This window comes from Hemicordylus capensis, chromosome 2 (assembly GCF_027244095.1).
Source record: "Hemicordylus capensis ecotype Gifberg chromosome 2, rHemCap1.1.pri, whole genome shotgun sequence".
Taxonomy (NCBI): domain Eukaryota; kingdom Metazoa; phylum Chordata; class Lepidosauria; order Squamata; family Cordylidae; genus Hemicordylus; species Hemicordylus capensis.
The window spans coordinates 40,647,306-40,673,858 of NC_069658.1; the positions used below are offsets into that span (position 1 = coordinate 40,647,306).

Here is a 26,553-nt window from a genome sequence, read left to right on the forward strand (position 1 = left end):
TGTGTGAATAACTGTATCTGTCTACAGACCTGTATCTGTGTGCACCATACACCCATTGTACAAGTGCTGAACAAAGCTTGTTAATAGAGTTAGTGACAAGCTAGAAACGAACAGGTCAGATTGGGGCCTGGGTTGCATGACAGTGTTGAATGATTGGATTCCATCATTCTGAAACAACAGTGGCATGAACCTTTGAAATGAGCTTAGCAAAGGTGGCGGGGGGGATGTGGCGGTGGGCGAGAAAGAGAAGGAAATGTTTAAGAAACATTAAGGAACTACTTTTATACTTGCTATTTTAGTTAACCAACTGGGTGAATGAAATTAAGAAATTGCAATAATCTACCTGGAGGAGAGCTGGTATTGTGGTAGGAAGCATGACTTGTCCCCTTAGCTAAGCAGGGTCTGCCCTGGTTGCATTTGAATGGGAAACTAGAAGTGTGAGAACTGCAAGATATTCCCCTCAGGGGGTGGAGACACTCTGGGAAGAGCAGAAGGTTTCAAGATCCCTCTCTGGCTTCTTCAAGATTGGGCTGAGAGAGATTCCTGCCTGCAACCTTGGAGAAGCCGCTGCCAGTCTGTGAAGACAATACCGAGCTAGATAGACCAATGGTCTGACTAAGTATATAGTAGCTTCCTATGTTCCTATGTACCTATTATTAGCTTCACATCCTCTTGTGGATGCAAAAAATAATGACAATGTGATTACCAAAGATTTTAGATTGTGGTCCTGGGTAATGTAATAATACTCTACTAGCCGACCCCGCACAGAGCATCTGTGCGCTCTTTGGGGCCAGCGGTTACCTCTCCCCCCCGCCACCTTCCCAAGTCTCCACTTCCAGGCCCAGCCGCCTCTTCTCCCCACCGCCACTTCTGCCCCCCCCCCCCCACACTTTCTCTCCCAGCTCTTGGGTCTTGCCTCTGCAGCTGGGCTGGGCCCGCCACTGCCTCTGGCCTCTGCGACCAGGCCTGCCACTGCCGCGGCGACCAATCGTCCTGGGTGCGCCTCAGCCAATCAGCTGCGTCCGCCACCCAGCCAATCAGCTGGGCACTGGGACGCACATTCCAAGGCACACCCAGGAGAATTAATATAATAGACAATGGGATATAGACCCATGCATATGCCTAGCACCATATGACAGATATGTGCATGTTAGTAAATGAGTGCATGTCTGATTCCCTTGATCTTTCTGCTACCTATTTTGAGGTGGTGTAGCAATGAAGCACAATCAACCCCACCCTGAGCCATTTTTTTGGAAGGGCAGTATAGAAATCAAACAAATAAGTAGAGTTTAGTGCACTCATGACACCATTTGCATGGTAGTGGGTCTGCGTTCATCACATGTGAGGCATTGCTACAATCGAAGACTATATTATTATTATTATTATTATTTATTACATTTATGTCCCGCTCTTCCTCCAAGGAGCCCAGAGCGGTGTACAACATACTTAGGTTTCTCTTTCACAACAACCCTGTGAAGTAGGTTAGGCTGAGAGAGAAGTGACAGGCCCAGAGTCACCCAGCAAGTCTCATGGCTGAATGGGGATTTGAACTCAGATCTCCCCGGTCCTAGTCCAGCACTCTAACCACTACACCACGCTGGCTCTCAATATGAACCACTCTTATCTTCAAGCAGGTTTGTGGGTTCAGATCTGACAACAGAAGAAACATAACTGTACTGTTGGTCACCTAGGTTGTACCTATACTTTCTCAATCATGCTTGGGTCTACAAGCAAATAACACACAACCAGGAAGTTGTCTTAGAATATTTCAAAGGTAAATAAATCGTAATGTTTTCCAGCATTGCCTCAGTAATGTAAACAGGAATTCAAAGATCAGAGAAAGAGTTTTCAAAAAAATCTCTATATAATGATAGCTCTGCTGTTTCAGAGCCTTTCATGCTTTATCTGAGCATCCATCACTCACTTACTGCATTCTAGTGTGAGTAAATATTTCATTAGTAATGATTCTAGCAAATGATGGGGCCTGTTCATCCTTAGGATATCAGATGGGAGCAGACAAAATATCAAATTGAGGTGACATGCTCTTCACAAAATGTGTCATCTTTTGAATCTATGGTTGTCTGAATAAAAGGTATCATATAAATTATGCAGTTAGATAGGGGATGAGAATCGTCTACCCACACTCACCCTCCACTGGAGGACAGAATTCACTTCTCCCACTTGGACGGACTACTACTGCTATGGATATTTATATACCACTCTTCAACCAAAGTTCTCCAAGCGGTTTACATAGAAAAACAAACACCACATTAATAAGATGGTTCCCTGCCCCCAAAAGGCTCACAGTCTAAAAAGGAACATAAGAAAGCTATTCCCACGATCACTGGAAATCAGGCTGAGGGAGCTTAGCCCGCTTTCCAGTGGATATGGGAACCACCGGGCTCGCAGCCTCCTGGCCGGTGGTCTACTCGTGTGTCGCCGTGCACCGCAGCAACACACTAGCAACAAAAAAAAGTTAATGGAGTGCTTGCTCCATTAACCTCATTTAAGGGGAGGGGGAATTAGGCGGGCTAGCCAACTTGGGAGCACCGGACTTGCAAGTGAGCCATAAAACTTGCAAGTCAGCCATGAAACTAGCTGGGTGACTCTGGGCCAGTCACTTCTCTCTCAGCCTAACCTACGTCACAGGGTTGTTGCGAAAGAGAAACTCAAGTATGTAGTACACCGCTCTGGGATCTTTGAAGGAAGAGCGGGATATAAATGTAATAATAATAATAATAATCCTGGAACTTCTGGGCACCGCGCAGCTTCTGATCCCCGGAGCCGGCATTCATGTGGGCAGCCGATCCAGCCGCCCAGCTAGAAGTGGCTGCTCGTCTGCAGGGATAGTGGGCTAAGCCAACTCTCCCCACAGAACCCCCTCAGTCACTTCACACATGTGTGAAGCGCCTCAAGGTAAACTCCAGTGACATCCACTGGAGGGATGCTGTGCTGGGGTTGGATAGGGCCAGTTGCTCTCCCCCTGCTAAATATAAGAGAATCACTACTTTAACAGGTATCTCTTTACTCAGTTAGCAGGGTCTAATCCTATAGGACTATCTAATCCTATAGTGTGTCATGATCAAGGAGCCTTCAAAGGAAAAGGGCAGTGGGGAGGTAACGGTCCTTAGGACCATTGATATGGTAGCTAATTAGCCAGAATTTGAACATGAATAAAATCCATCTACCAGATCTCCACAAAAGAGATTAATATCAGCACTATTACTAACTAAAGTTCCTGCAGAGTCAACTATATGCTCCTAATCTAGCAAGGGGAAGTCATGTGAAAGCAGATTTTCCTCAGACTGTCTTCTAGGTCAGATTCCAGGTACATGATAGGAAGCTGCCCTATTCTGAGTCTTGACCATTGGTCCATCTAGCTCAGTATTGTCTACACAGACTGGCAGTGGCTTCTCCAAGGTTGCAGGCAGGAATCTCTCTCAGCCCTATCTTGGAGATGCCAGGGAGGGAACTTGGAACCTTCTGCTCTTCCCAGAGTGGCTCCATCCCCCTCGCACATAAAGTCTCCCATTGGTATGCAACCAGGGTAGACCCTGCTTAGCTAAGGGAATGAGTCATGCTTGCTACCACAAGACCAGCTCTCCTATCCTATGATTCCCATAGATGGATCCCCATATCTAGTATCTGGACTCTGTGTGAATCTCTTTATTGAGGGAGGGGGGAAATTGAGATCACATACGAAGAATGGTCAGTGTCGTCAGTTTTATTCAAATCTTGTCTTTGGAAGGAAAGGTTTAACTCCTTCCAGTATGGGATGGGTACTGTCAAGCTGACTGCTAAAGATGTAAGTGCTAACAGTTCATTGCTGCAGCATAGTCTATACATGTAGCAGAGTGAGGTGGTAGAACAGAATAAACCACTTCAGACTGTGGGGGGGGGATCACATTTTGACTGCTCTACTGCATTTAAAAAGTCCTAGAAAAAGAAAACCAGAACAGCAGGCAAGGTACTAGGCTAAAAACATCATACCTAATTTTTGGCAGGGAATTTTTAATAAAGGAAAGCATTCAAAGTAGCACTCCCCACCTGCATTCTAGTACTCCATTTTATTGCAGCATTATCTTGCATGTCTGAACCCAGCCCATGCCAGTGCTGATCATGTGTGCTCTAATTTTGCTCTTCTGCCAGTTTCGCAGTTCACTTTAGCATCAAAACTATAAAAGTGGGCTGATTTTCAATTTTCAGGTTTTAGTAGTCTAGGTCATTTTCAGCTTTTGGCTAAGCTACTCTTGTCAGTGTGCTCAGCTATATGCTAAATAATGTAAAGCAAGCTCTAAAGGTGTCTTTGCCAAGTGCTAAGCAAAGTAATGTTCACTGAGTTTGTCTAAATCCCTTTTCCAGTGTTATCCAAGATAAATTTTGCGGCATCATAAACATATCAGTGGAAGGGCTGCATGACGTCATGACTGAAGATCCTGAAACAAGAACATTCAAGGAGTAAGTGGAAGGCCTAATTTCTGTGTGCTTACTACATTTGTTAAGCTGCTAAAGCAATTGTCTTGGTGCCACCCAAATTTGGTAGTAGAAAAAAATTATGTTTTGCTTCTCTTAAAAATGTACTAAAGGAGGAGCAAGTGTGGCAACTTTAAATGGATAAAGTCTCAGTACACGTTGGCTCATAAAGGGTATTTTACACCCCAGTATTACAAGGTGTGTACAGTCCTCTCTCCCAACCAACAGCCTTGTTTTCAAATGCATACTTTTATGTACACAAGCAAGACCATTTAGTTTTGATCAACACACATTAGATTTGTTGTTTGTAAATCCTGCTTAAAATGATTGTCTCATCTGAATCATATTATCCAAGCTGTTGTGCTGGTAATCTTTTTAAGGGTGATAAGGAAGCCCACTGAGCAACACTTCCTGCTTTTATACAAAACATAAGCCCTGTGCAGATGTGCAGGAACCAAATACCTTCCAAAGCATACATTTTGCCTTGATGAATTATGTCTCCTCTTCCTACACACACATATGTCATGCCACCAAAAGGTAACCACGAAACCTCTATGTCTTGACCTCAGAAATGACAAATGTCCTTTTCTCATGTGTGAAACATAATATAACCTGGGGGGAAATGTAAATATAGCAGATTTCAGCGCATTACAAGCACATGTGAATCTACTCATCACTTCCACTTAAAAGCATTGTCCCTCATTCCATGCAGCAAAACAAAGGTGGTTGAGCACCACCCACTCTGCTGCAAGTGCCTACAGCACTGCTGGTGCAGTTACGGAAGAGCCCTGTTCCGCTGTCCTTTAAATTGCACAAGCTCAATTGCGCAGTGTTACTTCCACTGGAAATAATGGAGGGAGCATTGTGCATCTTACATGGAGCATCACATAATTTAGCATACGGATAGTATTGCGCAATGGAAGCAATTTCTGCAATTTAAAATCAATGGAACAAGCTATTTGGCAACAGCCCCAACAGTGCTCAACTGCCTGCATTTCATTGTGCTGATATTCAGTGAGCATTCTGCTTTGTTGCTTCTGGTGTCTTTTAAGTAGCCTTTAACTGAAAGCTTTAAAAAAACATTATTAGAGAAGCAATCCATGATTATTGTCATGTGAGTCTGATTCATTAACACTGTGTTTACTCAGTACTCCAATTCAGATGTAAGTGCTCTGATCCCTGGTCTCTTGCACTCCACCCTCTGTAGTCAAGTAAAAGCTTCCATTTGTGGTTTGTAGCATACTGCCATTTCCCGTTTCGTCTGAATATGGGAAGCTGTGATTAACTGTGGCCTGCACAAACCAATCAGGATATCAAATCGGTATTCAGATGAATGAGGGGAAACTCTGGTTTACTATAAACTGTGAATGGAGAAGGGAAGGGAGGATAAAGCATGAGCAAGGCTCACCACAGCACCTTCTTGTAGTACTAATGGTTCACTGTTGGGTCTGGTAACTTTATCATGAGATTACAACCCCAGAGAGAGAGAGGGAACCAGAGCAATGGTCAGTGAAGCTCTAGTAGTGAAGTCATCACCTTCTACTCTAATATCCTGAAATTATTATCTTGGTGTCTGAGGTGACAATTGTGTTGCATGCGTGGAAAAGAGTTTGAGGTAAGGTTATAATTAGTAAGAACAAGAGGGCAAGATGCAGTGGCAAGGAATGAGTGGAAAGACAAGAAGAGATGAAGCAGCAGCAAAGGATTCTTCTGCTCCTTTGCCTCCCCTGCCTCCCATTCTTGTAGGTCCCTTTTTATATTTCTTCATGCCAGTGTTGCTCCTGATTTTGAACTACTGTTTATCATTCATTCATTCATTCATTCAGTTTATATATCACCCTTCCTAAAGTGGCTCAGGGCAGTTTACATTAAAGTCAAAAACACATAATAACACAATTAAATTTTTTAAAAAAATCAAACCAGATTAAAATTAAAACTAGACATCATTAAAAGCCAGGCTAAAAAGATGGGTCTTTAAGGCTCTCCTAAAGGCCTCCAAGGAAGATAATCCTCTTATATCCACAGTGGTTCCACAACCCAGGGGCAACAAATGAGAGGGCCTAATCCAGATGAACTGGTGACACCCAGATGGACCCCTCCTGATGTTCTTAATGAGTGGAGGGGATCTTGTAGTAAAAGGCTCTCTCTCTCAGGTTACCTGAATCTACTGAGCTATGGAAACATATTGGCAGCCAGTGCAACTGTTTAAGAACAGGTGTTATGTGGTCCTTCTGAGATACACCAGAGACCAATCTGGCTGCTGCATTTTTAACTAACTGAAGTATCCGAACTACATACAAACGCAGCTCTACATTGAGCGCATTGCAGTAGTCCAACCTGGAAGTTACCAGCTGGTGTACCACTGTTTTCTGATCATTCTCCTCAAGGAACAGGCCGAGTTGTTGAATCAGTCACAGCTGGTAGAAGTGTTCCTGTGGCGCTCCTGGGCACAGCCTCATACTGAAGCCTGGGTCCAAGAGAACTCCCATGCTACAAACCTGTTTTTTCTGGGGGAGTGTAACTCGGACCAGCACAGGAAGTTCTAGCCTGTCTTGCAGATTACAACCCCCAACAATGAGCACCTCCATCTTTCTTTGATTCCACTTCAGTTTATTATCCCTTATCCAGCCCATTACTGACTCTAGGCAGGCATTTAAGGGGCTAATGCCATTTCCTGATATTGATGAGAAGGAGAAATAGATTTGGGTGTCATCAGCATATTGGTAACACCCAGAAGCCAATCCCCTGATCACTCAGCAATTTCACGAAGATGTTTAAAAGCCTTGGTGTCAGAATGGAGCCCTGAGGGACTCCATATAATAGCTCCAATTTTGAAGAGCAACTGTCACCAAGTGCTACCATCTGAAATCTACCTGAGACATAGGAGCAGAACCACTGTAAAACAGTGCCTCCTATCCTCAAATCCCTCAGGCGATCCAGAAGGATACCATGGTCAATGGTATCAAAAACCGCCGAGAGATCCAAAAGATCTCTTTTGGAGATCATTTCCAACAGTTGAAGCTGTTGCACTAGAGCATAGTGTCAAACAAATTGTAAGTATTTGACCCTAAAATCAAAGGTGTGTTTGAGTTTGTGCTACAAGTGCCATTCCCTAAGCGTACCTGTACTGGGACATTAAGAAATGTATTTGAACAATATTTGTGTAGGCCTGACTTCTAACTAAAAACCTAAGTTGAATATATTTGTACTTAGTTGCATGCTGATGTCTATTGCTGAAGAGCCCAAAGTGACAGAAGATGAAGAACCTCCCACAGAACAGGACAAAAGGAAAAAGATGGTATGTTTTAGAGTCCAGTTTTTAAATGTCAAATGTAACAAATGAAATGGCAAACTAACTTTTTCTTCCCAAGTCAATTATCTTATTGCCGTCATATGCATCACTCTTGAAATATTCTGCATCAGTGTGAAAGGTAGAACAACTTTAGAAGAGACATGATTGAGATAGAGAGCACAGCTTTGGACTGTGCTTGGAGTCTGAAGAAACCAACAAAACTATTATGTTCAGCCAAAAACAGTACAATAAGCCATACTCTTGATTCTAAGGGGTAAGAAAATAAGTGTAGGGGAATAATAGTGCCCCAGCTGGAAGGATGCCCTGTGGTTCCAAAGAAAGATTTTGGAATGTTTCAGACATTTCTAGTTGGTGTATGTCAACAAGGTTGTAAAGGTGTAGTTGGTTTCAAACATCCTTAAGGGGGGGAAATTCTAGTAGACACCTGTGAAACTCACTGACCCACATATGGCAGAGATCCATAGATCCAAGAGAGAGGCACATGCACGGCTTCCAAACCAGTCCAAAGAACATCATTGCAGTTGTGATGCTATTCCCAGTGAGAATTGTGTATTGTCACAGTTGCAATAATACACTCCTTAGTAGGCACAGAGGAGCCCCGCCCTCGCAAGCTGTGTGGGTGTGCTATGGAGTGGCCAGAAGCAGCATGCGCTCTTCTCCCTTGGATCTATGGATCTCTCTGCAGTAATGGCCAATAGTAAATTGGATTTTTCTTTTAAAAAGCAAGAAAGAGATAACTGGTAAAGTTTTTATTTTATTTATTGTTTTATTGGAACAGTGCAGCAGCTAGTGCTGCTGAGCACATTGCAGGCAGCCCTGGTGGTGTTGCGCAAAAGGGCAGATGCACAACTACTTATAACAGCACATCCGCAGTTGGGTGGTGCTGTTTCCATTGCCTGTAAGTAGCACTGCGTAACTACGGGTGCACTGTTCTAAGCAGATGCACAACTACCCTCTTGCATAACACCGCTGGGGCTGCCTGCAACATCACAGCAGTAATGACCAGTCAGCAGTGCCGCCATTACTTTGTAATGTGGGCCATGGATTAGATTTCTGTTGCATCTTTAGTCAATAAAATGTCACCAGTTACCTAGTTTATTATAAAAATGTTTTTCTGCCATTAGCCATCAGTCCCTCTAGTAGTGATGGTTTTCTTCAATGCCTAATAAATCCACCACTGTCTCATCTATTAATTGAGACCCTGCAGTGCTGCCTGTCTAGCTGCCTTGCATGCAGAACTGGTCGTGTTCTGGAAGATGTTATCCTGGAGTTCAACATCCTGCCTGTAATTTGACTTCCAGGACTATTTCTCAGAATGTTGCTGTGTGTAGCTTTCTTCAATGTAATAACTATAACAAATATGATAGATTATTTTAGTAATCTGTATTTAAATATTTCCATGCTTCAGTGAAGTTGATGCAGTTGTTATAAACCTGCAGTCACCCAATGAGTTACAGATGTCAATATTATAATTAAACAGGATATAGAAATTAAACATGTAAATGAATTTGAGAGAGTTTTGTTTCTCTTATGAAAAATGATTACTCATAGGACAGAAATAGATCTTACCCTTGATCGGTTGTTCAGAGAGGTTTTGAATGAGAAATACTGTAATTTCAAACATTACAAGCCTTGCAGCTTAAAAATTGTATTATTAAGAATTATTATTGGATTTCCAGTTTTAATGAAATACAGTAGGAATGCAGAATAAATAAAATCATTTTTCTGGACATACAGCAATGATAGGCACCTCTTCTGGAGGATAGAATTATGGCAAGAAGACTGTTCTCCCTCTATGAAAAATGAGAAATGAAAACTGTTATTCAAAGCTTATTAATAGAAATACACTTTTTTCCTGACGAAGTTATAGAAGCACATAAGAAGCGGCCTCATGCTCAGTCAGGCCACTGGTCCATCTAGCTCAGTAATGTCTATTCTGGCTAGCAACAGCTCTCTAAGGTTTTATTCAGGAGTCTTTCCCAGCCCTACCTAGAGATGTCAGAGGTTGAGTCTGGTGTCTTCTGAATTCAGAGTAGATGCTTCACCACTGAGCGATGGTCCTTTCCTTATTTATGAACATTTTGGATTTTGATATCACAATAGTCTAGTACCAGTTGTCTTAAACATCTATAATCAGTATAGTGTGTATGTTTATTTGTATCTTTAAATAAACCTCTTTAAACCTCTTTGGGAACTTTTGTTGAAAAGCTGTATATAAATATTTTTCATATTCGTATTTGCATGAACTCATAAAGGCTTCCCTATTCACTACTGTGTTTGAGAGAGCTCTGTGTTGTACCTCTTTATTATTTATTTATTTATTTATTTATTCTATTTCTATACCGCCCTACCAAAAATGGCTCAGAGCAGTTTACACAGAGAAAAAATAAATGAACTAGCCGACCCTGCACAGAGCATCTGTGCGCTCTTTGGGGCCAGCAGTTCCCCCTTCCCCCTACCTTCTGCCCCAGTCTCCCCTGCCCTCCCCCCACCTTCTGCCCCAGTCTCCCCTGCCCTCCCCCCACCTTCTGCCCCAGTCTCCCCTGCCCTTCCCCCCCACCTTCTGCCCCAGTCTCTCCTGCCCTCCCCGCCACCTTCTAGTCCAGTCTCCCCTGCCCTCCCCCCACCTTCTGCCCCAGTCTCTCCTGCCCTCCCCGCCACCTTCTAGTCCAGTCTCCCCTGCCCTCCCCCCACCTTCTGCCCCAGTCTCCCCTGCCCTCCCCCCACCTTCTGCCCCAGTCTCCCCTGCCCTCCCCCCACCTTCTGCCCCAGTCTCTCCTGCCCTCCCCGCCACCTTCTAGTCCAGTCTCTCCTGCCCTCCCCCCACCTTCTGCCCCAGTCTCTCCTGCCCTCCCCGCCACCTTCTAGCCCAGTCTCCAAGGTCTGCTCACCCCAGCATCTGCGCCTTCCCCAGCCGGGCTCCTCTCATCTTTCTCTCCCCACCCACCATCAGCACTTTCCTTCCCCGCCTGGTGTGGCATGGCTCTGCCGCCAGCCGGGCTCCTCTTGGCCTCCCTCTTCCTCTTCCTGGTGGCTCTTCCTGGCAGCAGGGCTGCCGCCTCACTGGCCAAGCCGGGCCAGGCCAGCCCCCCCACCGCTGCTGCCATCTCCCCACCACCGCCAGGCCTGGCCATCATCCTCCAACATCCTCATCCGGCTGCCCTTCCTCCTCCTCAGGGCAGCAGGGCTTTGCCTGCCGCCTGTCCTCATCTGGCCACCATTTTCTTCTTAGTCCATTGTCTGCCCCGTTGCTAAGCAGCAACTCCACCCCTGCCTTTTTATTGGTGGTGGCTGCAGCGGGGGGCAGAGCTTGCCATGCATCCCCACGCATGCCGGCTAAGAGAATTAATTAGTAAAATAATAATTAGATAGATAGATAGATAGATAGATAGATAGATAGGATGGTTCCCTGTCCCCAAAGGGCTCACAATCTAAAAGGAAACATAAGGTAGACATCAGCAACAGTCACTGGAGGTACTGTGCTGGGGTTGGATAGGGCCAGTTACTCTCCCACTGCTAAATAAAGAGAATCACCACATTAAAAGGTGCCTCTTTGCCAAGTTAGCAGGGGTTTGGCACTGAATTGGAAGACTTTTTGGACCTTTGGCACTGAATTGGAAGACAGGCTTGCCAGGTGCTCCATTTCAGTATCTGAGTGCCTGCAGAACTTGGAAGTCCACATGGCTTCAGTTTTGTATCGTGTTACACATCCTCAAATGCCATTAATATCAGCAGAATATAGCTGGGCACAGGACTATAGTTATGCATGATTAATGGAAAGAACCATGTAGATAAAATTGTCTACCTTCGTGATAATGGGGTGGCCTTATTGATAATATAAACAACCCTTCAGGAAAAGGAATCACGTTCCAAGTCATATCTGGCAAGACGTTCTATGTATTAGGCTTCAGCAAAGAACATTTAAGATTGTTTTCCTCTTCCAATCTGAATAGTAAAATAAACGATTCTTGATACAGCCATAAAAGAAAATCGTTGATCTCTCACTTACATTTGGAAGTGTAACTAATATTCCCACAGACAGATTTTTAAAGTGTCCTTTTGCTACGCACCAGTCTAAAACTTCTGTCACCCCTTGTCAAATAAATGAAATGTGGGGCTGTGCTATTCAGATTTTTAAAAATATAAATAAATCTGAAATCCTGCATTTAAAATGTTGACTCGTTACCTGATGCCAAATCATAGCTTTAGTTGTTGCAGATCCTTTTTTCTAAGGCTACTATGCAGAGAACAATACTCGAAAAATGTATTTAATATTAATTTTAGATTGTTTTACGGTAATTATAGGTACAGTGTAAAAAAAATTACTGATACTTGACCTGGAATGCAGTTTTGGCTATGTGCTACTGCTGACATATACATTGAAATGAACTGAGAAACAAATATGACTAAGTTGTGAAATGTTTCACTTTTGTTGAATAAACAAAAAGATAGCTTGGAGGAGTGCCTCCATTTAAAGGGGCAAGGGATGTGTTATCAATCACGCTTTGAAGAGGAGAGTTGTCATCTCAAATTAACATTCTGCCCCCAGGCCTCTTAAAGTCTTTAAAAGGTCCTGCTTCTTACAGAACATGTGACATGGCATCATGTAGAAAGTTTTCCTCCCTCTGCAGTGAGCAGCTAGTGAAGACGAGCAAGAGTGGAAACAACTGGCACTGCAATACCTGTAGTGGGAGACATTACAGAGGAGAGAGATGGAGAGGCCTCAGTGCTGCTGCCTTTGGGCTTTATACTCCTTGCATCAAAAGACTTACACAAAACAGCATCTTGTATTCTCACAAAATATTCCTCACAATGATACTAGTTAGTGAATTGTGGTTTTGGGTTTGTCTTCATTGTTTTAAAAGAACCACCACTCAAAAGCTACATTTTAACATTCTGTCTAGTAACTCACTCTAATTGAAAATTATGCTAATGACTTTGAAACAATTTGTCTGTTTGAAGTAATTTATTTCAAAGAGTATAATTAGATTACTTCTCACAGTTATTGACATAAGATCACTTAAAATAAGTTTGTTCCATTAGAATGAAATTGAATATTATCAACAACCTATTTCACATAGATTTTGACATGTTCTATACATTCTTTAGTGAGTGTGAATGGCACACAATTGTATTTGTAATATTATTATTTTGTATGAGTGGGTTCTGAATATGTTTACAGCAGATTATGGACTCATTTGGGCAAGCATGTTGCTCAGGGTTCAACAACTAAAGCCTTTATGTTACTGCAGTTACTGCTGGAACCATGTATTGTTAAGGCTAAACTTCTCCTCCTGGAATAGGGGTTTATTTGTTCGAGAATATGCATTGCTTTTCCAAAATACTGCTATATCCCCCCACCCAGAAGATATCAGCAGCTTTTGCAGAATATTCATAGTAGAACTGTGGGTTAATAAACGAAATGACAGTGGTCCACATTTTGTGCAGGCTTTTGCTGGCATTTCCATTTGGGCCATGCTGCTGTGGACATCTAAGGAAGTGCTGGCAGTTTTGTGTAAGAACACAAGTACACAAATACTTAGTTGTGCACTTGCACTTTGGGAGCACAACTTATATTGTTTCCAGTGTCAGTTGGATTCCTGAGGTGTGGACATGCTTAATGAACATGCATCCGGTTCCAGTGGGTGATTTACAGACCTCCAGAATCGGAGGAAACCTGTTGCTGAAGGCAAATCTGGTCCCAATGCTTCTGAATACCTGCCTGTTCATGCCAGCTTCACAGATCTTCACTCTGCCTCTCTTTATTTATATGGGGTCAGAGTTAAGTTACACAATATTACCTTTCTTCCCTATGTCATTGTTTGAGGCTACCTCTCTATAGCCCATACCAGGCTGTCCTTGGGCCCGACATTCTCCTATGCTGTTGTGAGTTTGCCTACTTTTCGGGCCAGAAATAGGTTCCCAAAGAATAAGAATCATCAGCTGGGGAGACAGATTCCCTGTTGGCTTCCAGCCAACTCCAGATGTCTCATAAGCACAAGTGGGAAGAGCATGCCAATGATTGTGCAGGTTCATACTGTTGAATACCACAGTATGAGACCGAATATGAGATTATTTGTCATTTACGTCTGAGAGACTGTCGTTGTGAGGTTGTGTATGAGAAGGGAGGCAGTCACCTTTATGGGAAGATTGGGGGGGGGGCAGGAGCAGAAGAAGAGAGGTAGGACATTTCAAATTAGGCACCAAATCAGCTACTAAAGTGAGTACTAATGGATATTTCAAGCAGGTGCAGAAGTACTGCTTCAGAATTGGCTGAACACATTCTCTTTTAGCCAGCAATTAGCCATCTCCCCCTCCCCTCCTATTTTTAAAAAACTGCAAAAGTGCTAGACTCGGAAGATGAAGGAAACTTCTACAGCTTCTCAAATATTTCCCAGAGGGATTACAGGGTTTATCTTGTTGTCCTATAAGAATCCTGTGTCTTTTCCTTAAGGATGTGGTAGAATTGAAGTTGAACCCTACCTTCATCCATAAAGTACATTCTGAGGCCCAAGTAGCAGCTTGAGCATGTGCACCTTCCTTACATTTTCCCCTAAAAAGGCTCTAACCTATTGTGAGTTCATTGCCCTTAGCCAATCAAATTCTGGCAAGCATCAACAGCCATTTCCTATTGAATTATTTGACGCATACGGCACATATGGGACAACCTAGCAGAGCTGCTGCAGTTTGTTCAGTAACATGGCATCTTCCATCTTATCATGCCTAGCTTTACCCCAAGAATATCTAAATTCATGTACCCAGCCAAGTTCTGGACATTTTATACTGAAGTAAACAGGGTCACTGATGAAAACACCCATTTACACCTCAGTTTTTATGAGAAATGTACAGTGGGGCATGACCAACCCTTCATTTGATAGGCGTATCCTCTTATGAGGTGCTTATGTTGTCCTGTTCTAGTGCTTTAGTACAGTGATGGGGTTTAGTTCTTGTATTTTATCGAAAATGTTGCCCTGCCAGTTCTTCTGTCATGAGGCATTGCATGAATGCAAAACATATATATGGAATGCAGATGGTACATTATTTATTTATTTATTTATTTATTTCTTGTTTAATTTATATACCGCTTTTCATTAAAATAATTTCAAAGCAGTTTACAATATAATGAAAACAATTCACAATTAAAATACAAAAAGTACAGCTGTTAATATAAATATAAAATCATCTCTATTTAAAAATTTAAATAAAACACAGAGCAGCAGCAGTAAAAACTAATCTCATTTTAAAAGCCTGGGTGGGCACACGTGACGTGCGCACGGTACTTCCGGCCGTAAACGGGGGCAGGGGCGGCAGGAAGATATGCTGCCACCCCCAAAACTGCTTTTAAAAAGGAGCGCCGGCAGGGGGAAAGCAGTGGGAGGGATAAGTGCACACAACCCCGCCCTTAATGAACCACCCCACCCCAGCGCCGAATGGCGGAGGCGTGGTTCCGTGCACTCCGCTAGTGAACAGCCAGATCTTTACTTGTTTTCTAAAAACTGTGGTGGAAGCTGAGGAGTAGATGCCAGCCAGGAGAGCATTCCAACAGAGAAGGCCCTGTCCCGCCATGTGCTCGACAGCCAAGATTCTTTCACCGTTGGCAGGCAGAGCAGAGCTCCCTCCCATGATCTTGTCAAACAGGCAGAAACCCTTGGGAGCAAGCGTTCCTTCAGATATCCAGGGCCCAAACCCTTTAGGGCTGTAAAGGTCAAAACCAGCACCTTGAATTGGACCCAGAAACAAATTGATAGCTAATATAGCTCTTTCAAAATAGGTGTAATATGCTCCAAGCGAGCATTTCCAGAGGGAACCCTAGCAGCTGCATTCTGCACCAACTGAAGTTTCCAAATATTCTTCATGGGCAGCCCCACATAGAGCACATTGCATCGCATTATAAAATGTTGACTGTGTTTCCACACAAATAATTTACTCCAATTATTTTATATATGAATTAAAAGTATTAATTTTTCTGTGGTGCAAGTGATGTATGCTACCTTTTTTCCACCTTTCTCAACCAACTTTACTGCTTAGTATCAATAAAGCGGCCAAAATTCAAAACTGCACAACATTTTCATTTAAATCAGCAGTGTATGGTTTATTTGGTGCCTCACAATATTTTATTTGCTTACTCACAAAATATTTATAAGCCACCATTCAGCAGAAATACTCACAAAATAGTTCACATAAAAATGTGAAAAATAAAAGTAAAATATACTATCTAAAAAATATTAGTTAAGATTAAAAACTAACATCTGTTACCTGAAAACAAGAAGTCAGTGACTCAGTTTCAAAAGTTCACCAGAACAGCCAAATTTTTATTTGTCCCTGAAAAAGGCAATAAACTGCAATTCTAGCCTCACAGGGGAGGAAATTTGATAATTCAAGAGCCACCGACAATATCCTGGCTTATTCTAATCAGAGCTCCTAAAATAAAACCAAAATCTGAAGCAGACCAAATCTTTTCGTTTGGATCATGGTTTATTTCAGGACTGCACAACTTCAGCCCTCCAGCTGTTTTTGGACTACAGCTCCCATCATCCCCAGAAACAGGATCAGTCGGCTCAGACAATACAAACAATCCTGGTTTGTTTCTAACCACAATTGCAGCTAAGATATGGCACACTAAACCAAGGTTTAATCTTGCCTCCCATGTGACATCTGAACCAGCCCATTGTTTTATATAATATTAGATAGTATTTAATGTTTTACATTTCAGCATTTGAGTATATTTTAAATTAGAACATAACTATAAGATAAGGATAAAATAGGCCATAAGTAGTTATGTAATAAACTGTATAATGAAGTAAAAACAATAAAAATGCAGCAATTGACTTGTTTAATTGAACAACATATTAATTATTAATGTGACTTGCAAATTACTTTTCTTTGTGATTCTTGAGATTCTTTAGTTCCATTGTCTTTAAGGCATTTGAGATCAGTCTAAACTTCTAATATCAAGTTAAATGTTACTTGGTCTCTTGGCACCAACTTTAATTCTGTGAAGCAGAATTTTATTATGACTCAAACTAAATAGAAGTGGCAATTGTTGCCATTAAACTAATTCTAATTTTCAGAAAGATGTCTCAGATGACAGCTTCAAACATTACAACACTGAGGTGAGCCCCTATGAAAAATGATTTCACATAGCAACAACTTTTAACACACCATGGACCCATTGAAGCAGTATGGCACGTACATATGGCTGATTCTGTGAAGTTTCTCCATTCCAACTCCAGCAGTTGCCCCAGAAATGCAATGCTGGCATGGAGATACTTCACATGAGCAACCCCAATTTCATGGTGTGTTTGTCAGCTTCTTTGCTCAAAGAATATTGTTTATTCTGTTTTATTCTACCACATCCAGTTGTGATTTAACACACATTGGAACTGTGGATCCTCCAGAGAGAAGGATGGCTGTTGCTTGGTTTACCAATTCACTGTGACCACCTTAGGTACTTTTATCCATTACTCACAGTAGCTTCAAGTATACAGAGGTAACTAGATTGTTGTTCAGTTTCTAATTGACTATATCCTGTAAAAAACAACTGAGAACCTTCTAGTTAAAACAGGCAAGTAGAGTACAAAATAAGGTAGACAAAGCCATGGTCTTCTTGTCTTGTTTTATTTCTCATATTTTTATACCGCCTGATATGTACATCTCTAGGTGGTGTACAAAATTTAAAACACAATATAAAAGAGTAAAAACAGTTAAATTTACAAGATATAGTAAAAACAGTCTAATAAAAACCAATTAATCAGTTTAAAATTGATATCAGTTAAAACCCTGTGAAAATAGATGTGTCTTGATGGTCTTCCTAAAAGCAATCAGATAAGGAGATGCTCTTATTTCAGCAGGGAGCATATTCCAAAGCCCTGGGGCAGTCACAGAGAAGGCCTGGTCCCTAGTCGCCACCAATCGAGCCAGCAGCAACCATAACCAGACCTTTCCAGAAGATCATAATAGGCGTCAGATTTCATTACAAAGAAGGAGCTATTGAAGCTATATGTTCTTATGACCTTCATACAGGAGAACCTCATTACTTGTGGGGGCTCTGTTCCTTGCCTACTACCGCAAGGAATGGAACCAAGAGTAACAAGTCATTACTCCTATGGGAAACGGTTGGGGGGGTTGGGGGGTTGATAGATTCCAGGATGGAAAGAAAGTGCGGGGGGGGGAGTGCACCAAAAAACCACAGAATTCTATTCTGTACTGTGCTCCATGTGCCCAGGATGTGTCCAGGAATACCCCACAAGCTGCAAAATGCTGCCCCAAACCACAAAAATCATGGATAAAATGCAAGAAATGAGCCACAAAATGGCAGCTGGGAGTGACTTCCAGAGTCACTTCCAGCCCTTTAGGAACTGTGGTTACTTAGGGTTTGAACCATTTCGTATCTGCGGATACTGAAAACAGGTGTCAGTCACACCTTGCTTTTCCACCTATTCTTGACAGTATCAACATTTCTTTCTCTTAAATAAGATTTCTTCTTGCTCCAGTAACGTATAGCTGGTAATATGTTTTAACGTATACTTCTTTCTTTATTTACACTATATTTTTCTTAAAATATCCCATTTTTCTCATCTACGGATCATTTCTATAACCAACAATCCCCTCTTTTATGATGGTGAAATAAGTTGGTAGGAATTGGTGGTTCCCAATGGGTAAGTGCTCCTGGCACGTGCAGCTGCTTCTGCTCATTTCTGTGTTGTCCAAATCTGCCAATATCTGGTTCTCAAACAGAGTTCCTTCTGCCATCTGACATTCGCCAGCCAACTTTAAATGTAGGTTACATGCCGGGAAGTGTTGATCAGGGACTGGACATTGATGTGTTCAGACGACACAGAAATGAGTGGAAGTAGCTACGCATGTCTGGAGTGTGCGTTTGTTGGGAGTGTGCATTTGTTAAGAACCTCGGGTTCTCACCAACTTACTTTCTGTCAGACACATGAAGTCTCCCTTAGATTAGATTGTAATACCAACACTGGTTTTGCAAACTTCCATGGGTCAGTTTGGACCATGTGTCCATCCATGGTGTGAAGTAGCTACCATATTATTAGGGGCCAGTTCAGAATTCCATCCCCATAGTGGGGGCGGGAAGTAGCAATGCACTTTTGCTCTTTTTTATACAGTGAGCCACACCACAGACAGTCACATTGTCTGGACAGTCCAATGTCAGTTGCTTCTATCCCAGTGAATTAGCATGGTGGCTTTAGTGAAGTTTGATTTGGAGATTATACAGGGTTATAATGCAGCTGGCTAAGCTGTTCTGGAAGAAAGCTACTACAGCTAGAAATCTTTCCATGAGACTTTCATAATTATAAAACTGCTAAGGTTGGTTAAACTAATCTGACAGAATAAGTGATTTCTTATTGTTGCCTAGGGAGATGAGATACTATTAATAAGTTGACAGTTACTGTACATGATGAAGTATGACTACAGTGTTAACCCTTTATAGGCCTTTGTTCAGACTACAATACTGTGGCAAACACTCAGCATTAATTTGCTAAAGTAACACATAACATTGTGCAGAACAAAATTGCAGAATTTTGCAAGCTACATTTTAAATAGGTATATACGTTTAAAGTTGTTGCTTTTATTCTCTTGAATCAAGACAGATTCTTTTCTTGACTTGTGGTAGCAGGCATGAATTGTCCCCTTTGCTAAGCAGAGACCACTCTGGTTTGCATTTTAATGGGAGACTGCATGTGAGCTCTGTAAGATATTCCCCTCAGGGGATGAGGCTACTCTGGGAAGAGCATCTGCATGCTAGCATGCAGAAGATTCCAAGTTCCCTCCCTGGCATCTCCAGATAGGACTGAGAGAGACTCCTGCCTGTAACCTTGGAGAAGCCGCTGCCAGTCTGTGTAGACAATACTGAGCGAGATGAACCAATGGTCTGACTCAGTATATGGCAGCTTCCTATGTTCCTAAGACCAGTGTAATGTAATTACTGTCCTGTATGCAACCAGCAGCAGAATCAACAACACAATAGCTGTTAAAACAAAGCCTTGCAACACCAACATTCCACAACTTTCCTATAGCAGCCTGCCACCAGTCATGTTGGTGCACACTAGTGTCCTCCCATTAGCTGTGCATGGGAGGCACCAGTTAACAGCAACAGCAGGAATTCAAATGCCCTTCCCACATAAAAAGCACAAATACAATCCCAGCACTACCTCCTTCCTTTACTTTCTCCTGTAGTCCAACAGTCAGAAAGCATCCATGTAGAATCCCGAGGCTTTTCAGGAGCAGGTTCAAGTCCTACTGGGATGCTCGTGATTATACACAAATAATGGAAAGCATACTGCACATAATACTTTTATATTTGTGTCTCTGGGAGGCAAACAGGCTTTTTGCAAGAGTGAGGAAAGGGAATCATTTGGACAAGGAAGAATGAAATCTATAAGCAAGCTCATTTAAGGCAGCTTGCGTACACATATAAAACTGGAGTCAAAATCAAAACACAATAAAAATCAATGTGGTGGAATGTTAAAATGAAAAAAACATTTCAACAAAATTGAAATAGAATAAAATCTATGAGCACTCAAAATACAACAGGAACAATGCAAAAATAAATAACAATATACTAGCCAGCTGTACCAAACACCAAATAAAAAAGATTATTTCATACTGTATCAGGGACTCATACATTTAGAGAAACAGTGGGTGCAATATGATTCAAAAAGTCTTTATTTTCACAGGTTCACATATATAGACAGTTTCTAAATTTAGTATCAATAGAGTGTTAATTTAATTCTTCTGGATCAATTAAAATGTACTAACAGCTAGTTAAATTCAGATGGTTAAATAGCCCATCAAGCACTATATTCCAGCACAAGACCAAAGATAATTTACAATAAAATCAGTAATAGCACAAACATCAGAGATTTAACAATGCATACCTATTTGGGCACTTCATGTAGATTCTATTTGAATGTGTAAATTGTTGGTTGGAGTGTTCAGATTTGTCCCTGTGATTCAATTACAGGAATTTTTATTTCTAAAATGAAATGCAAAGTAAAATGCAAGGCTACAACCAGACTTAGGTTTGTCATGACAAAGTTGCATTGAAATGATTGGGACTTCAGTTAGTCAGGACTGACTTGTCTCATTGATTGAAGTGGTGCTTCATCATGATTCACTAGTCTGGACATTGCCTGTTATTTTTAAGACGGGTAAGTACTTAAAAACAGAACTGTCAGGCTACTTGGCACTATCACAACATAGTCTTGGCAGCCAGAACTTTGCAGTTTCTGTTTTCATGTCATAATTCCCCTTAGATTTCACAGAGCAGTATCTTGCAGCACTTCTAGACATTGCTGGTTTGTTGTTTTATGGTTAAAAAGGGGATTACCCAATAATTATTTGTGGGGTGGGGAGGATGGCTTTCTTTGTTCTAGTTTTCCATAGGCCTTCTGCTTCATAACTCAGGTCTTGAAACTATGCTGCCTCTAAACTATATTGCTAGAAGGAACTCCATATATCTTTGTACTAAGATAGAATCTGCTGTTCCCAAATAATCTTAAGTCAACATACCTTTGAGTAGGGAATAAAAGACTGTGATTGATCAAATTCAAAAGTAAAATTGAACAGTAGTTTGATTCCTTGACTGTGCCTATAGCTTTGTTGATGTGCAGCCCTGGTCAACTATTTGCTCAGCCTCCCACCTTTGCGCCTGGAAATTCAGAGACAGTTTTTTGTTTAACACTCCTCTCAGGTGGCTGATGAGATTTAGTCTTTTGAAATGTCCTGATTGGGGCGGGGAGAATACAAGGAGGAAGGTATTTTAGCAGTTTGCCATTCAGTAATTTGAGCACTGTTAATTAGCAGGCACTGAAGCTAAAGGTTAATTTTAATTGATGAAGTAGCAGAATTCCTTTTGGAAGAATTCAACTGTTGGATAATGATTCTCAATGTAAGCACTACAAAAAACAAAAGCTTTTTCATTCCAACAAAGATTACAGAATAGATGAATGAATCATAGCTGCACTTGCTTTTCCTGCTGTTTTCATTATTATATATTGTTTTTATCTGTATTCTGCAGCTTGCACTAAAGGATCCAGTACACTCTGTGTCGCTGCAGCAGTTTATATACGAGAAGCTAAAAGCACAACAGGAATTGCTGGGAGAACAAGGCTTTCAGGCACTCATGGAAACTGTGGATACAGAAATAGTCACACAGCTACAAGACTTCTTACAAGGATTCTGAATAAACAGAGACAAGATCTTCTAAATCTCATCCTTGACTTCAGCATTCTAAGGGAGAACTTTCATTTGCTTGCAAAAACTAACTTAAAGAGCATTTCTGTTCAAAATTAGGAAATAGAAGCTATTGAACTGGATTTTTTTCTCTGCTTAAGTCAGGATTGAAAAAGTAAATGTAAGGGTTCTCCTAATTAATTTTATATTCCTGTTTCACAAGACTGCAGTTTCTGTATGAAGTAAAGGTTTGCAGGACTATAAAATGCAGCTGTTTAATTTACTGTTATTAGAATGGTAATGACTTTGATCTTATGTGCTCTTAACACTTTTTTCAGAGTAGAAGCCATGAAGATTTTTCTGCAAGCATATAAGCTGACATGGGCTGCCTTATACTTTTATTTACTAGTAAAACTGTAATTAAATTTAAGATTTTTAAAGAGCTGAAGAGTTACAGCAGCAAAGGATGTAAAGCATATTTGTCCTTAATCAAGCAATTTAAATAGTATAAATATAGCGTTATAAATAGTGGAAAGTATTCTAAAGGTTTCCTCTATGGGGAGTTGAACACTAGTCTTTTGCATGAAAAGAGAATTAATGAAGTGTTTTAAATTCACTATGTTGATTCCATAGGAGGAAAGAGTTTAGTAATTTTTCTCTTGTTTTCATTTGCGGCACATAAACCCAGTGATGGATTTATCTGTGCCTGAAATCCAGCTTGATCCTTGATCTGCTCCTCCCAAGATGCTGGGAAGTGAATGTATTTTATACCCTTTTGGGGGGAAAGTGATGGGATATGTATTTTCTGGTGGTTAAGGATGTGAACCAAATTTTACTAGCCAACATCCAAACTAATGTCATGCTAGCAGAAGAGTATTTCCGTCACACATGGAGAGAGGGGCAATTTTTGCAAATCCCTCTTTCCATTTGCTGCTGCCTCTGCCTCCCAAAAATATGTCCCTTACAGTTCCCAACCCACAAGATATATTTTTGGAAGGCACAGGCACTTGCACAGAGAAGGGAAGATTGTTGAAAACCATCTCCTCCCCCTTATGCATGATGGAAAGTGCTTTTCTGCCAGCATAACATTAGGCTGGATGTCTATTAATTTTATATACATCAGTGGTGGAATGGACATGATGGACTTCAAATTATTCACACAGTATTCATGTAGGAAAATGAAGATCAGGGGAAGTAAGCTGGGAGAGCGTTTGGTTCCAATTTAAAAAAGAGTATTAATGTCTCCTGCTCCCATCCCAATGTTTCTCATATACCTCCTATTCTAAGAAGAGGCTTTCTCTCTTTTCTTCCTCCCCCCCCCTTTTTAGACAAGGCTTCCTCAGTAATCAATAATTCCAACACAATGTCCACCTGATAAGAAATCAGTTTTTAAGGAAACTGTTGACAATATACTACCAAAGTGTAGTATAATACATGTGCTAAAAGCCAACTTATATGTATAACTATGGGGGACAAAGATCTTGTAAACTGTAGATTACAAAATGTACTAGAAAATAAATTGTGATGCTTCCAAACTGCAAAACAGTAAAATTTCAATTAATTTTCTCAAAGATATCTCACTTCTTGCTTATTCTGTATGCTCCTCTCAGACTGCACGAAAGTCTTATCAGTAATTCAGAGGCAATGCCTCCTTTAACATGCTTGTTGTAGTTATAAGAAGTGGCAGTGCAGTGAATTCTAAGTAGCAATATTGACTTACAACATTCCATGCTACAACTCTCCTGACCTTGGGTTTATCTGTAGAGTCAGAGATTTACGCTCAGAAATGCCGCTTAGCATGACTTAACCCTAGTGTTAATATACATTAAGTATTTTAAAACAGGGTTTCTTAAGCTTGGGCCCCCAGATGTTGATGGACTACAACTCCCATCATCCCCAGCCATGTCCATTGTGGCTAGGGATGATGAGAGTTGTAGTCCATCAACATCTGGGGGCCTGCCCAAGCTTAAGAAACCCTGTTTTAAAATATAAACATATCTTCTCGCTCTCCCCAGTGTCATTCCTTAATCCTGTAGAGGCACAATTCATCTGAAACATTTCTCTACTTGCTCTCCAAGTACTGCTTTGAAGAAGAATTTGAAGGGTATGTATAGCGACAGTTCAGATGAAACACCCCCAGTTAAAGAATGGTGTAGTACTGGGGGAGACCAGCCCTATATTGTGAGCCCCAATTGCAAAAGAACAGGCAGAGCTGCCAGGATGGAGTAGTAGTCACCGGGACTGAGGAGACTCTGTCGCCTTCAAATCACATGCAAAGCTCACTGGGTGACTTTCAGCTTGTCACTGATCTCACAGCCTAATCTACCTGGTAGAAAGGTTGTGCAGCAATGGCATCAGCCCTAGAAAAAAGTACCGTTCCCAAGAAACACTGCATCTTTCTGAGTACTATAGAAGAAGAATTTTTAAAACGTCTCCCATCATCTTAAAAAATGAAGCAATGGAAGATGCTATTCCCTTACTGCCAAGAGTATGGTGTGCCCTGTTTCCCATCTAAAACCTGGTAAGTAAGCTGGGGGTGGGGGGCGCCGCCGCGAAGCTTCTGCCCCATGTTAAAGCAATCACTTCAAATTGGCCAAAGTGAGGCAGGAACCCCAGCAAAATGCCAAACTGAATTGCCATGTTGCATGTTGATTCTTTACAAGCTTTCTCAAAGACCTCTTTAATGCGTAAATCAAAAACCTAAAACCATGTTCCAAGTTTGCAGACGTTTTGAGGTGACATCAGCTTCGGTGCTATACACTAGTGGCTGAAACTTGCTCTTAAATACCATACGTCAGCATCATGATTCAACAAAACTGACAGCAATTAGCCAATCCTGATATGGTACCAATGTCAACCAATCCTGTTACAAAACCCCCAATGTCTCATAATAAGGAGGGAGAGAGTGAAAATACACATCCTCTCTCAATAGCCAATGAATTTCATTGCTTCCTTCATTGGTACATTTTGTGTATTTTAATCTGTGCTGATTTTTAAATATTGTTTTAAATGTTGTACACCGTCTAGAGATGTACATATTGGGCAGCATAAAAATATGATAGATAGATAGATAAAAATTAATGTTCTAAGGAGAAAATGGGAAACCCCATTTACCCTCATAGTGTAGAGTTAGGCCCTCGGATCCCTCTCAAAGCAACATTGGTCTTGTCTCACAGATCCTGCATAATCTGAACCAGCATGGTGTAGTGGTTAGAGTGTTGGACTAGGACTGGGGAGACTTAAGTTGAAATCCCCATTCAGCCATGGAACTTACAGGGTGGCTCTGGGCCAGGCTTCATAACCTACCTTTTGGGGTTATTGTGAGGATGAACATGTGGTTGTACACTGCTCAGGGCTCCATGGAGGAGTGGGATATACATATAAGTAAATAAATCATGCAAAATAGCTTCTTTCTAGCCCTTTTTAGACATTATGAGTGCAAGTGGCACTCAAGGTTTCAACGCCCAAAGTGGGGAGGAAGTCTCACCCCACCCACCCCGCAGTCACCCCCTCCAGCTGGCCACTGATGGTTATGGCTCTGTGTGTCTGAAGGGGGAAACACCATAACCATGGTGGCTGGAACCTCTAGGAACGTAAGAAGCTGCCATATACCGAGTCAGACCATTGGTCTATCTAGCTCAGTATTGTCTTCACAGACTGGCAGCAGCTTCTCCAAGGTTGCCGGCAGGAATCTCTCTCAGCCCTATCTTGGAGATGCCAGGGATGGAACTTGGAACTTTCTGCTCTTCCCAGAGCGGCTCCATCCCTTAAGGGGAATATTTTACAGTGCTCACACTTCTAGTCTCCCATTCATATGCAACTAGAGTAGACCCTGCTTAGCTAAGGGGACAAGTCATGCTTGCTACCCCAAGACCAGCTGTGAGTGGCAACCATGGATAGCTGCTCACGGCAGCACCGATCATAATGGTTATGGTGGAGCAGAGCTTCTTCCCCTCTTTGGGTGCTGAAACGGCAAGCACAGCTTGCTTTCATAATGCCTGCAAAGGGCTTCTGTTATCTGCATTCATTTCCTGGATCTGCTTCCTGTTCAGTGCCGGATGACTCTAGCTAGGCCACTCAAAGCTTGCTCAGCACTCAGCAGACTTTCAGCCCAGCCAATGCAGGACAATTTTCTGTTTTCTTGAAAAAACCCTACAAAAGCCTGGTTAGTGTCTGGAAGGTAAATCTTTAGAATATTGGAAAGGTTCCATGAAAATGTTTTCATGGTCCTTGGTACTTCATTTCTGTAGGCGTTTTATTAGCTATTACCAACAAACTTCTTTGGAGAAATCTAACTGGGTTTAATTTCCATTGTTCGAGGTCAGCTATAAATAGCTGTATAAATAAAAACGGGAGGTGGGGGGAATAGCTAAGATGGCATACTGATATTTTTCAAGGCTGCAATTTTATTACAGTTCACACGCACCATTAAAGTGTTATATATAATTAGACTCAGCAGAGCATAGAAGAGGCTATTTGATTTAAATACTGTATTCTGGTGGTGTTGCGCATTTATTGTCATAGATTTGAGGTACACATTACACGGCTCTGAGTTTCGTTGAAAAACTAAA

General features: G+C 41.7%; 1 protein-coding gene and 1 long non-coding RNA gene across 2 annotated transcripts in view; one reads left to right on the forward strand and one right to left on the reverse strand.

Moving 5' to 3' along the window:
* IPO11 (importin 11) overlaps positions 1-23,553 on the forward strand; it is a 153,777-nt gene extending 130,224 nt beyond the window's left edge. Inside the window, exons 28-30 of the mRNA XM_053300790.1 lie at positions 4,363-4,458; positions 7,687-7,771; positions 21,828-23,553. Of these exons, the coding sequence (XP_053156765.1) occupies positions 4,363-4,458; positions 7,687-7,771; positions 21,828-21,992 (346 nt within the window). The 3' untranslated portion in view covers positions 21,993-23,553. The remainder of the gene's footprint in view (positions 1-4,362; positions 4,459-7,686; positions 7,772-21,827) is intronic.
* On the reverse strand, positions 9,433-10,980 carry LOC128346947 (uncharacterized). Its single transcript, XR_008317307.1, has 2 exons — positions 10,678-10,980; positions 9,433-9,579 (listed from the first exon to the last, which is right to left on the reverse strand). It is a non-coding gene; the product is annotated as an uncharacterized LOC128346947 (long non-coding RNA).
* Positions 23,554-26,553: the final 3,000 nt, after the last annotated feature.